Raw genomic sequence first — 14,280 nt, 5'->3', positions numbered from 1 at the left:
TTGTATAACCATTAGTACATGTGTCTCATTTTATGTGTTGCCATAGTATTTATGTTGGCCTTGTATACCAATCAAACAATTCAAAAGTTTCTTAAAACATTAAAAATGCATTTAATAGGTTTGGGGAACTCAACTAACCCCTTTGCCATCCTATCAATTTGATTTTGCCTGGAGCCTATGTGAGGTGTTATCCCAGATATGGTGGCTCCCCATCACCCCCCCCCCCCCCACCTCTGGAGAAAGCCCTGGGCAACATGAAAGAAGCATTACTGGTTCTTCTTGTCTTCTGCACATCTATTCAGTAAAAATGACACGGTCTGCACAGAGGTCAAAAAACACATTTCAAGCAATATGCTTTTACACAGAGTAGCTCTGGGCAAAGAGAACAAAGCTGCACTGTAGTCTGAAAGTACACCAACCGCATATCGCTGTAACAAAGCAACGCAAAAAGCAGAGGCACAGAGAAACTATGAAAAAGAGAGGCAAAGCACAGGAATGCTTGTGAAGAGCCCAGAAAATATAGCTCACTTCGTTGCTGCAGCCACATATTATGAGAAACATGAGAAAGGTCACCTCTGGTGAGAGAAATCCCACCAGACAACACCCAATTCAGTATGCAGACAGAAACGAGAATGGAAAGAGTTGGCAATGATTTATAAATTGATAACGCTGGACTTGGTCAGCCGGAGAACACGTCCCAAAAATCTGAAATCAAAGATTAATCAACAGCCAATGAAACTATCATCCTTCAACATGCATTCTACTGAATATATCCTGCCCTCTTGTCAGTTCTCAGGCTTATATAAATAGTGAATTAACTCAAGTTTATGTAGGAGGTCAGGAAAATTACTTTTGTACATGAAGACCAAACAAAAACATTGAACAGGGCAAGCTGTTCCATTGCCTGCAGAACAACACATTCTCAGGTTACTTGCAGAGTCCATGCTATGGCCCCTAGTACAAATAAAAGGGGTGAAAGTTACAATTCATGACAAAAAGTTAAGAAACCTCCAATCAGATTCTTGGAGGAGTGAATGTACACCACTGAGTACCAGGAAAACTTTGAGAGTAAGCACCTTCCTTAGCAAAGCTACACAGTAGCCATAATCATAGTAGGAACTCTAGTCCAAATCATTACAAATTCATAAGCCTATATAGCAAGAATCTCATTCACATTCTCTAGGCCCCTAATTCTTCACCCACCCTCCATTTCTGTTCTTCTGCTGTGGCAAGTCCTCCAACTACATTACAAGTGGATTCTAGTTTCAAACACAAAGCTGGGCAGGATTTGCAAAAAGGACCAAACAAGTCACCTTCTGATGGACTAAGATCTACCTGAATTATAACTGATCTGCAGATTACAATCAGTTCCCTGGAGAACATGGCTGCTTTGAAGGGCCGATTTTAATGAGGTCCTTCTCTTCCCCAAACCTAACCCTCCCCAAGCTCTACCCCAAATAACAAGGAATCTCCATACTAGGAGTTTGCAACCCTTTAATGGACTCTTCTACAAAACTTGTAAATGGTCATGTCGTAGGCTACAGTGGCATGTTGGTAAAACTCATGCATATCCCAAGGGACACCGGTATTCCCCAAGTAGTACTCTCTACAGACTGTTCCAGGCTATGAAAATGGAATAGTGGGGAATCTGTAATTCTATTATTCACAAGCACCAGGATCCCTATCCTAAATGGAACCACCTGTGCAGGAATTGAGGAGAAGCCTTGACTCTTGTGTGACTGTGTTACTTCTGACAGAATGTGGGGAGTCTAGACCCAACCTGTGTACTCCATAATGCGCATGTGAACATTCAAGGTAACAAAAGAAGTTATCTTGGAAAGATATGTGAACCTTTCATCATCATCACCATTCACATAAAGTATACCTATGAATTGGAGGATCATTGTCCATGGGGTCGTGATGGGTCGGACACGACTTCGCAACTAACAACAACATAACAGTACCTATGAATACACGTGATTAACTTGAAAGGTCAAAAGGGAACTGAAAACAGGGTGCTTTCCTGCAGCTGGGATATAAATACATGTTTAGATGTAGTAAAAGCAAGCAGTATCCCTGCAGCACTACTTCAATTTTCAAGCAAGAGTATCGGAAGACACGATGTGGGAGAACCCACCATAATATCATCTCTGACAAAGATGCCAGATGCTTCCTATCCCCAAGCAGTTGTAGTTCAGATGTGGACTATCAGCTCATGGTGACAGGCAGGAGAAACTCTATATTGATGTTTCCCTCTACATGCCCCCCATATCCAAACTGCTTTTTTTCCTTGTTACTTTGGTACTTGCAAATAGGCCATTTAGAAGAGAAGAAGAAAAGTTGGTTCTTATATGCCGCTTTTCTCTACCCGAAGGAGGCTCAAAGCGGCTTATAATCGCCTTCCCTTCCCTCTCCCCACAACAGACACCCTGTGAGGGAGGTGAGGCTGAGAGAGCCCTGAGATTACTGAAGAAGAAGAGTTGGTTCTTATATGCCGCTTTTCCCTACCCGAAGGAGGCTCAAAGCGGCTTACAGTCACCTTCCCTTTCCTCTCCCCACAACAGACACCCAGTGAGGTGGGTGAGGCTGAGAGAGCCCTGATATCACTGCTCTGTCAGAACAGTTTTATCAGTGCCGTGGCAAGCCCAAGGTCACCCAGCTGGTTGCATGTGGGGGAGTGCAGAATCGAAGCCAGCTCGCCAGATTAGAAGTCCGCACTCCTAACCACTACACCAAACTGGTTAGATGCTGCTGGATAATATACCTCGTGAGGCAGTAAGCTATCTCTGTTCAGAGGTCTTGTGTCTCAAAGACTCCAACAAAGGCATCAATAGCCATAAATCCAGACTTTTCTCACTTCTCTGGACACTGGTGTTGTCTGGCCTGGCAAATCAGAAGCAAAGCCTGATGGGAGTATTGAGCCTGGGAAAGCTACATCAAGTACCAACCCCATATGATATAAGCTATCAGTCTTCAACATATCGAATGACTTTCCAGCAATGAGGGGAACAAGTAGAACTTAAGGATCGTACTCTGGCAACATATTTGTGCTTGGATTCTTGGCTGCCCACCCCTTCTTCTCATTACTTCCATTACTTTTGGAAGGGTGGAGGTGTCCACACAACTTCATGGACAATGGATGTCCTTGCCTCAAGGAACATGTAAGCCCAGTACGTAATGCAGACATTAACGTTAATTGACAGGAGCGGCTGAGGAAGGGACTAATTTGGTGCTGAAGAACTCTGATTCCATCTTGTATGCTTTGGGGTAGAACTTGCTTCGTTATCAGGACCTTTTGATTCATGGAGAGCAGTGGAACACATACTAAAGGGGAAGGATATATATATATTTTATAAAATGTAACAGCTGCCAATCCAAATGCTTGAGAAAGCTAACCCCCCTCCTAGTACTCCCATCTCTCCATATTACAGTACTAAAAACACTCAGCACAAAAGCAATGAGAAGGTATGGCTAAACTTCAATGAGCTAATATGAACTAATGCATTTTATATTTCTATGACTTGTGAAGAACAGAAAAGAAGAACACAGCCAGACATCTGCTAGTGAATCATTCCTTTGTCTTTAGGGGTGAAATTAAGCCACTAAGAGCTGATATGGAATACCAGCTAGGAAGCTGCTAAAGAGATACTTTCAACCTTCTGCTTTGAACTTCACAAAACAGACATTACTAACAAGAAACTTAAGTTACTTTCTCCCTAGCAGAGTTGGGGCACTCATGAGAAAGGCCCTTTGATTTCTCATAACTGTCCTCATGGCTCAAAAATGATAAAACCAACACTTTTGAACCTGGCTTAAAACTAGACCTGAGGAGATACACCTGAGGAATAAGGTTACACCTGTGATCTGACAGAGCCAAGGAATAAGACCTGAGGAATAAGATTACACATGTGATCACAATATCATGAAAACTGTGGCACATTGATGGGCATACCAATTGGAGAGACTCCTCGAGTCTGGCTCAGCCACCCCCCCCTAAACACCACTGTGCCAATCTAAATTGGACTCCATGTGCCTGAAAGCAGAGTTTAAAGACTTCTTAGTGCGTAGCTGGTTTGGCACATAGGTAAGGGTTTTCTGACAGTATGGGCAGCTTGGAAACAAAATCATTTTGTGCTATTATCTTCTCTGGAGGGTTTTTATAATAAGTCTAATAAATGGCTTGAACAAACAGCGTTTGCCCAAGCACAGCAGAGGAGATTCTTCCTACGTGGTTCATCAGAAACGTTGTTAAACTCCTTGGCATTATTCCCTTCATTATGCGATCACTAATTGGCTTGGAATCAACAGGAATATGGGTGGTGGATGGCACTGAAACAGCAGCCAAGATGCTCATTGAACAGATGCAAAGGAAGGTACATATTCCAGAGATACACTCCCAGTAATGAAATAGCGGGATATGAATGGGTCCTTAGTAACTGCAAGGAGTTAGTAGACCAATAACATAGCAAGGTTCTCCCAGCAAAATGACTGATCACTCATTTATTGTGAATTTGTTAGCAAGGAAGAGTCTTTGTTAAATGCATACAATTCTGCGAACAGAAGCCCTGCACAAAAACTTACACTTTGCTACTTCAGTTGATCTTGAAATGCCACGTGACTCTGTTTTCTTCCATTGGCTCAGTTGAGTTTAGGAAAGATGTATTTTAAAATGTCAGAATCTTATTCCCTCAAAAGGTTTCCAGTTCTTGCTTGGGCTCTAAGTAGGACAAAGATGTGCCAAGGCTACAGAGCAGCCCATGGAATCCACACAAATCAATCAAAGTAGGGTCAGGGCTTGATTGTGCAAGCCACCCATTTCTTTTGGGTAAGGCCAAATTCTGAGGGATGGTCTCTCACAATGCCCAAGAGGACATTTTATTTATTTATGTCTTAAATTTCTGGGCCACCTCTCTCCCAAAAGGTCTTGGAGCGGCTTACAGAAGAAAAAGGAAAATAAGTCTCATACAATACAACGCTGAACATTAAAATCCTAAAAAATAATCTCTATAAAAACTGGCCATTCACTCCATCACTTAAACATCCTTGCGGGCCTGATGCTAAAACAATTTGAAAATACAGATAGTTGGCCCTATTCAGATGGGGGCGAGTAGCTCAGGATAAACCTGGGTAAGGGATGGTGAGGGGCATTAGATGGTTAAAATATGACCTTGGCCTCTTTACAGGCCCTTTGGGACTTTGGGAGTTCCATAAGAGCCCAGGCCTCAATCGGCAGCTTATTCCACCAGGGTGGTCAAGGCCAGACACACTTCTTTGGGGCTGGGGACCACCAACATGTTGGAGGTTGTGGATCAGAGCGCTCTTCAGGGGGTGTATATGGAGAGATGGTATCTCAGGTACGCAGGTCCCAGACATAGAGCATATATCTCATACGTTCTTTTTATCCAGTCTTTTAATTAAAGGATTGCTCTTTTAAACTTGTTTTCATCATCTGCTTCAAGCCTGAGTAATATTTTACAATAATTTTTTTCTGTCTGCTTAATGTTTTATGCTTTGGCTAGGCTTATAATGACCGATAATTTGTAAAGACTTTCATGTCAATATGATCTCATCAGGATTTCTTTTGTATGCCACCTTGAGCAGGTTGTCTAGAGAGGAATCATATATATTCTTTCTATATAAAGGCAATTGCTCAGACAAGCCCAAGCTTGTCAGACCTTAAAAGTAAACAGGGCTGTTCACTGTTAGTACTTCAATGGGAAATCAACAAAGAAGAAGAAGAAGAAGAAGAAGAAGAAGAAGAAGAAGAAGAAGAAGAAGAAGAAGAAGAAGAAGAGTTGGTTCTTATATGCCGCTTTTCCCTACTCGAAGGAGGCTCAAAGCGGCTTACAGTCGACTTCCCATTCCTCTCCCCACAACAGACACCCTGTGGGGTGGGTGAGGCTGAGAGAGCCCTGATATCACTGCCCAGTCAGAACAGTTTTATCAGTGCTGTGGCGAGCCCAAGGTCACCCAGTTGGCTGCATGTGGGGGAGTGCAGAATCGAACCTGGCATGCCAGATTAGAAGTTCGCACTCCTAATCACTACACCAAACTGGGTTGCCCTGCAGGAGTGGCAAACTACCTGTGCCCAACTCCTGCCTTGAAAACCCCATGAGACATTGCCATACATTGACTGTGGATTGACAGCAATTATTGCTCTCATTTGGACAGCTCAGGCTAGTATTGTAGAAGAACCTCTCGAAGAGGAGTAGGAAATGGTTTCTCAGGAACCCTTGCTTCAGGCAAGAAACTAGCTTCTGGCATAACAGCTAGCCCAGTCCCACCAGATCTAGGAAACTTAGAAGGATCAGCCCTGACTAGTATTTGAATGGGAGACCACCAAGGAAGCACAGGGTTGTTATGTAGAGGCACACAATGGCAAGCCACCTCTGTCTCTTGCCTTGAAAACCCTATGGGATTGCCACGCCAGTTGTGATTTAATGGTACTTTCCAGCACATATAAACAAACAAATACATAAAAGTTACATGGAATCTCAGCATTGCAAGGAAAACCGGAGCACGTTTCTCAGTAGGATGCAACCATTTGTGGTGGCACAAGTGTTGTGTGGTCGTTCTGAGGGCAAAGGTTTTATAGGTCCACCGAGCTGGAAAGGGCCAATATATACGGGATGGAAAGTAAAGATTAACAAGGCCATCTGGCAGCCTTAGCACCCACTCTTACCTGGTTCTACTGTGGCTAAGAAACATTTTCAGGAATCCTATTGTGTTGTTCAGCTGGTTCACCTAGCCCAGAACTGTCTGGCAACAATGGGCAACAAATCTCCATGGTTCCTGCCAGAGAGAGGCATTTCCCAGCTGTGCCTTCAGAGTATCTTTTAACTGCAGGATATGGAGCAAAATGTGATTCTGAACTCTATGGATGAGTTACGGCTTCAGAGGCCAGCCTGGTACACCCCTCCATCAGCCTGTTGGGCCAAATGTCACCTGAACATGAAAGGGCCAGGGAAGGCAAGGGCCAGACTTCTTCTACTACATTCAGTCATTCTGAGTTACCCACCTTGAGTTTTCTTTCCAAGAAAAGGAGGACACGTGTGCGAAAAGAATTCCATAACTATCCTGAGCTCCAACATTCCAGCGAGTGGGAAACGAAGCTGTCTTCCTCCTTCCCCATATGGCAGGTCAACCAGGCTCTTATGCTACTTGCCTCTCTATTTTATTTCTATCCTTCAAAAATGGGTCATCATAATCCATCAGAGGCCTAATCGGTGTAGGCTTAGTAGTTCCATTAGTGCACGCTTCTGTTCATGCACCATGAAATAGCATTCTGCAACATGACTTCCCCACTCTTTGAACACACAGAGCTATGCATGGGAGCGGGAGTGGGGGGGGGGAGACATCATTCCGAATTAATCTGCACCAAAGAAGGGGCTGTTTCTCATGTGAACACTGCTAAAGGGGGGGGGGGATGACAATGAAAGGTTAACAACACAGAATAATTAGATAAAAAGCCATAAAAGTCACCATCCTAATTATAAGGTTCAGAAATAAAACCAAATAAATTGCATTCTTCACCCCTAGCTGAAAAACAGATGTTAATCTGAATGACAATTAGTTACTGTGATGAAAGGCACAGAGTGGATAGAATAGCAGTGACCTGATTTTCAGCTACCGAACTGTCAAGCCACATTAGCTGGATGAAATTCTCTGAGACATGGAAATATTATCTGACAAAGAGTGTTTTTTCTTGGCCACTTAATGACCAAATGGAGGTGCCAACAGCTTGAAGGCGGCCTTCAAGACTAGCTGTCCTCTTGTTGTCAGGTGATGCCTGCTAAAGGACCTGGCAAGGCAACAGGACTGTCTAATTAACACAAAGAGAAGGAGGTGCCGAACCAGACAGGGACCAATGTCACTTCCAGAAGGTTAATGAGGATCCCTGCAGGAAGGAAGGTCCAGTTCTGCAAAATGTTGGCTATGATCCTCTGATTCACACGTGGGATATCTCGAGGCCTGAAGAATGTTTCAGGGGTTTCTCAATAATTGTAAAAAAAGTTGAGAAAGGCTGCTTTACGTCGATTCTGCATTGAGCAGGGGGTTGAACTAGATGGCCTGTATGGCCTCATCAAACTCTATGATTCTATTCTTCTATCCCCTATGAAAAATGAAAATGAATTAGAAAAGCCCTTGGATGCCATGAGATTAGCTTATCCAACATGGGTTACTGAGATTTTCTATATATCTTATCTTCTTCCTTTCTTCCTGTCCTGGGGAAGTTCAGCACTCAAATCAAAATATGTTTGTATCACCAAAGGGTCTTAGTGGATGCTAAGAATACAAGATCCAGAGACATTTTAGGACTTCCTTAACTTCTATGAATTGCATGGCAGGGATGATGATGTCCAGCATTGGAAAGGAAACATTCTGCAATGTCCTTAATAACCAAGTTCCTTAATAAGCTATTAGGGTCTTCCTCAGAGGCCATTTCTTCTCCCAGCTGGCCTTTCCACTGGGTTGACTCCTGAATTCCTAGGGAAATCATTTATTGATGTGATTCAGAATGGCAGTCCATCAATGCAGAGGTTATATATGCTAGGTTCCTGAGGCACTGTGGAAAATCCGTTTGTACTTGTAATTAAATATCTGCAATGAAGCCAGCTTCAGGGAAGTTTGCGGCATAGGTTCGTGTGTTTGTGAAGAAATGAAGTTTTATTTATAGCCTCAAAGGGTGGGGGGGGGGCAAGCAAAGCAGGGTCTTTGAGGATAACCAGAGTGAGCAGGTAGGTTCATATTGGAGAAGGTAGTCCTTAAGGTATATTGGTCCCAGGCTATAGAGGGCTTTAAAGGTCAATACCTACACCTTGAATTGAGCTTGGAAGCCACTGTAGGTGGAACAAAATTTGAGTGATACAATCTCTAGCACCCACTCCAGTCAACACTCTGACCACAGCAATCTGTACCGGAGTTTTTGAATGGTCTCGAAGGGCAACCACACAGAGTGCAATGCAGCAATCTCATCTGGATATTATCAGGGCAGGCACCACAGCTTCCTGTCCAGGAAGGGTCCCAGCTGGCTCACCAACCAAAGCTGCTGAAAGGCATCCCTGGCCATAACTGCCACCTGATTATAGAATCATACAGTTGGAAAGGGCCATATAGGTCATCTATTCCAACCCCCTGCTCACTGCAGGATCAGCCTAAAGCAGGGATAGTCAACCTGTGGTCCTCCAGATGTCCATGGACTACAATTCCCATGAGCCCTTGCCAGAGTTTGCTGGCAGGGGCTCATGGGAATTGTAGTCCATGGGCATCTGGAGGACTGCAGGTTGACTACCCCTGGCCTAAAGCATCCATGATCAGTATCTGTCCAATCGTTGCTTAAAGACCGCCAGTGAGGAGGAGCTCATTATCTCCTTAGGCAGCCAATTTCATTGCTGAACTACTATGAGAGTGAAATTCTCTCCCTCCCCCTCCCCTCAGATATCTAGCCAGCACCATCCAACATGTAGTTTAAACCCATTACTGCAAGTCCTATCCTCTGTTGCCAACAGATACAGCTCAAGAGAACAAAAAAAATGCTGACTTAGGAGTTCTGGGGAAAGAAATCCAAACTCTGGTACCTAGTGGGGAGAAGCCTTCCTAGCCCAGGTAATAAGAAAGCTGGGCAGCTGGATTCAGGGGAGCTCTGAAAAAAGTGTGGTATTTATGAACTGAGGAAATTTGGGCTAAAAAGGAGGTGTGTCAGTGAGAAGACCATTCTCTAGCCTTGAGGGGGAACTGTATTCACCAGAGGAGATGGCTTCAAGACTGTGAAGCTTTCCCAGAGGAAAAAAGTACAACTCTCTCTGTAACAGTCTGCTTCACAATGAATAATCTACTGAAACGTCATTTATTTAAGAACTTCCATCTATTTAATAAAGTTCAATTTCTTATTATTCTGTTCCTCTGAGTTAAGACTATACATCTAAGGAAGAAATGGGGCACTTTATTTCTCTTTGCTGGTTCCAAAATCTTTTTCTATTATAAGGAACCTTAGGTGGGACAATGTGAGAATTATTTAAAATACAGCATGCTACCAGGATGACCAGCGAGAACAAGAGAAAGAATATTAGGGAACTTCCCTATTGTTAAAGAAGACAACGTTGTGTGCCTTAGTTCCCTGTCCCACTTCTATCATATTTGTGTCCAAAAAGTACATTGTCATAAGGTCCAGAAGAATGACAACAGAGCCGCACTCTCTGTCCATCTCCCAGTGCATGTCATCCAGAGCAACCAAGGCCATGTCAGATCCCATAACCAGGTCTGCAACCAGATTGTTAGATTGTTTAGATTCATTCCAATTTAAACAGCTGCATGTTGATCAACACAAAATAATCCCAAACATTTCGACCAGAATTGTGCTCTCTCAGTGGAAAAGCCACAGAAGCACTTCTAGAACATTTAAGGCAGATATGGTTTGAGGGGCTATAATCCTATAGCAAATAATGAAAGACAGCAGGTAACACATCACTCCCACAGAAGTCTAAGACTCAAAGCTTTTCAGAGTGGCAACTGTGGTGCTTTTATTTTTAAAGGAAATTTGATTTGAACTGAAAGAAAAGTGTGATCAAAGCCTATCAAACTTTTACCACATTATACCTGTCAAGTTTAGCATTCCACTAAGATTAAGAGCTTTTGTACACAGATTTTTGGGATATGAAATCCCTATGGATCCTTAGTAGATTCTGTTATGCCACAGGAAGAATCTTGTCCTGCATACTGATCTTATTATTGTAAATTTGTTTTTACATGTTGTAAACCAACCCAAGACGGCAGGTCTGATACAGGCAGTCTATAAATGTGACAAACAAACAAACAAACTGATAAATAAATTAACATTGGGTTCACCATCAGCTGCAAAAGTAGTACTTGGGGGGGGGGGGGTAAATCATGCCCCCTTCCTCATCTGTTTCTGAATAGTTGAAGTTTGTTTGTTGGGTTGTTGACTAAACAAATATATTTTTCATAGATATCAAGGGAATGACCATTTATTTAGAAATATGTTTGTAGAAACATGAAAGATTACCATTATTTATTGGATTTTGGAACCAATCGCCAAGAGTGGAAACATATTATAAACAAGGCAAAAAATCCAGCGGCATATTGGCTGAGAGGATAACCTGCTCCACCAATTGCCAGCTAAAGGATAAAAAGAAGAAAGAAGAAGCTGGCCCATCCCAACATATTAGCTTTCTGTGGCTGAAAGTGACTCCTTGTCCAAAAGAGGGCAGCTGTTAACACAAATGGGGAAATCTCTCAAAAGAGGACATGTTATTGTCCTTACCTGATTTGGGTCCCATGATCATCCGGCTGAAAGGACCAGCGATATTTGACAACAAGAGGGCTGCAGTTAGTCATATCAACGTAGCGAACAACTTCCGTGTCGTTCAAGATGCATCCAAAATTCAGATCCATAGTCTGAAAGCAGAGGTTTGGAAAGCGTACCTCTCCTCGGAGTTTGACGTGGTCTGTGTGAGGATGCTCAATGTAACGGATAGTTAATACTTCCTCTGCCACTCGATTATAAAGGTCATCTCTGTAAGTGGGGTCAAACCCAATGCAAAGATGATATTCTCCATCAATATCTATCGGTATAGGCTGAAATGGGAAACAATACAATGAAAAAATTCTCATCTATATTTTCTCTAATCACATTTCTTAAAGAAGTGCTTCTGTGCTGACATCAATTCGAGGGTATTTAAAGATCTCTAGGGTTGGGTTATGAGCCTCTTGTGGTGCAGAGTGGTAAGGCAGCAGACATGCAGTCTGAAAGCTCTGCCCATGAGGCTGGGAGTTCAATCCCAGCAGCTGGCTCAAGGTTGACTCAGCCTTCCATCCTTCCGAGGTCGGTAAAATGAGTACCCAGCTTGCTGGGGGGTAAATGGTAATGACTGGGGAAGATACTGGCAAACCACCCCGTATTGAGTCTTCCAAGAAAACGCTAGAGGGCGTCACCCCAAGGGTCAGACATGACTCAGTGCTTGCACAGGGGATACCTTTACCTTTACCTTTACCTAGGGTTGGGTATGACATAACCAGCGCCTTGGGTTGTAAGATGCTAAAATGCTCTGGACCAAAAGCAAGTCCTCTTACCGAACAGGGTGCAGACAGAGGTTGACATTCACTGTCGCAGAGGAAGAAAGGGTCTTGTAAGGACAGAAGGACATTGAGTGGCAAAGAGGATACATTCTTCAAGCTCAGAGGTTCATACTGTGCAGTCAAGGCACCACCAGGGCTCTGGAGAAAAAGCAAACATACTTGAGTGGTAAAAAAAGGACAAGAAGAAAGAATACACCAAGGGATCAGATGCTGCCACATTCAGATATGACATATAGTGATGACTGTAGGCAAGGTGTATGTTTAAAAATGTCTTGTATAAAATATCATAGAGATTTTCAGGTGAAGCCAAGTGACATTCAATATATAAAATAAATGTCCTAGCATTTAACAGTTGCTTATTCACTCATTTCTGCTTGGTTAGTCACTACTGAGAGAGAAACCAATACAATCTAATGGTGACAAGCTAGGGGCAAAGGGGGAAAGTGTAGGATTAAAGTAAGAAGGCAGATAGCTCTGTACTAACAACTGGTGCAGCCAGGGTTCTCATGAGAGGGCTCACATCGCCCTGAGCTCAAACAGCAGCACTGGTTACCAGTTGAATACCAGATCACATTTAAGGTTCTGGTAATCACTTTCAAGGCCATACGTGGTTTGGGCCCTGAGTACTTGAGGGCACACCTCTCTGCCTCTGCCCCCCAGAGAGCGCTGCGCTCCACAAATAACAAAAACTGGTGATCCCTGGCCCAAGGGAAGCACATCTGACCTTGACTTGGTGGAATGAGCTCCCAGAAGAAATCAGGTCCCTGCCAATTCCACAGGGCTTGCAAAACGGAGCTCTTCCACTGAGCCTTTGGTCAGGACCAATGAAAACACCACCAGCTAGAGAACAAGAGGCCTTTTCTACCACCAACCTGTGCACAGAGTAACATCTGGAAACACTCCCAAAGAATTGAACCGCAGTTATTGCAGATGTAAAGTTGTAAAGTTTTTAGAACATGTATGCTATATTTAGAACATGTATGCTATAAGATATATATATGTTATAAGTTCAGGATGCCTCTATAATGTGTCTCAAATTTATTGTATTGTACCTTCATTTCTCCGTTTTCCTTGTAAACCGCCCTGAGCCGCAAGGGAGGGCGGTATAGAGATATAATAAAATTAAATTTAAATTTAAAAATAAACAGGAGGAGGGGAGAGAGGAAGAGGTGTCTTCCTTTTCTCCACTGATCCCCTCCAGTGTTTTATATAATCAAAGGGTCAAACTAGATGTAATGGCAGGGGGGGGGGGGGAGATCAATGGAGAGGACTTGCTATTGTATGTTTGTTTGATGTTCAAATAGGTATCTATTTGGGTACAGTGTATATCTGCCCCTTAATGCAAATAGTAGCTGGGAAGGGGAGGCAAGTTAAATTGGGAATATGATATGAGCATAAGTGCTCTCCAAAATGCTCCTAAGACCTGAGACATTGGCGACAGATACTCAACGGTAAGATAGTGCATACTGAACCAGGGCTAAAAATAACTCCAGGTGGTGCCCCCCCCCAGTGGCCCCATTCTGGCTAACACCCTTCGTTATAATTTTGTAATAGCAGCCTAAAGGGCAAGGTACTAACCTTCTCCACTTGGAATGTGATTTGACTGGAGGAAATCTGCAGAACGGGTGCAATGAATTCGCAGACGACATCCACCGTCATGATACGCTCCTTCCCAGACTGCTTCCCTATGATGGCATGGCATATCAGCCTTTCCTTCACCACCTGTGCATGCCAGGAGCACACTTATAATCAGAACCAAAACCAGCAAAGCTAAACAGGCTGCATTCTGGTGCTTTTGAACCATGGCTGCAATGTAATCTCAGCAAGAACTGCACTCTTGGCTACCAATAGACAACATGCAAAGACAGTGGGACTGGAAGAAAGCATTCCCCCAATTCAGGAGAGTTGCTTGGTAACCATCTTATGCAGCATGCACGGCTGAAAGATGGCATCTCTCTTAAGGGCAGTCTAGTACAAAGTCACCATTGCTGAGCTGTGATGCATTTGTTACATTTAACCCTGAAGGTCTGATTTTGGAAGTGACTCTGAACACATACATACAGAAAAGTGATATCTGAACTGGATTATTTTCCTAGTAGCAAGCTCCACAAGGAACCAAGCATCCCACTCTTATCCCCAGAAAAATTAGGCAGGCATCCAGTTCTGACTATGGCAAGGGTATCA

General features: G+C 43.3%; 1 protein-coding gene across 2 annotated transcripts in view; it reads right to left on the bottom strand.

The window, feature by feature from the left end:
• Positions 1-14,280, bottom strand: part of HYDIN (HYDIN axonemal central pair apparatus protein) — a 164,887-nt gene that overhangs the window by 88,341 nt on the left and 62,266 nt on the right. For both annotated transcript variants that reach the window (XM_077310084.1, XM_077310085.1), the window contains exons 21-23: positions 13,675-13,818; positions 12,091-12,234; positions 11,282-11,595 (exon numbers count right to left, since the gene is read on the bottom strand). In XM_077310084.1, coding sequence (XP_077166199.1) covers positions 11,282-11,595; positions 12,091-12,234; positions 13,675-13,818 — 602 coding nt within the window. The remainder of the gene's footprint in view (positions 1-11,281; positions 11,596-12,090; positions 12,235-13,674; positions 13,819-14,280) is intronic.

This window comes from Paroedura picta, chromosome 14 (genome assembly GCF_049243985.1).
Source record: "Paroedura picta isolate Pp20150507F chromosome 14, Ppicta_v3.0, whole genome shotgun sequence".
Taxonomy (NCBI): domain Eukaryota; kingdom Metazoa; phylum Chordata; class Lepidosauria; order Squamata; family Gekkonidae; genus Paroedura; species Paroedura picta.
Note: the sequence above shows the minus strand (reverse complement) of the source record. Positions and strands in the feature narration are given on the sequence as shown.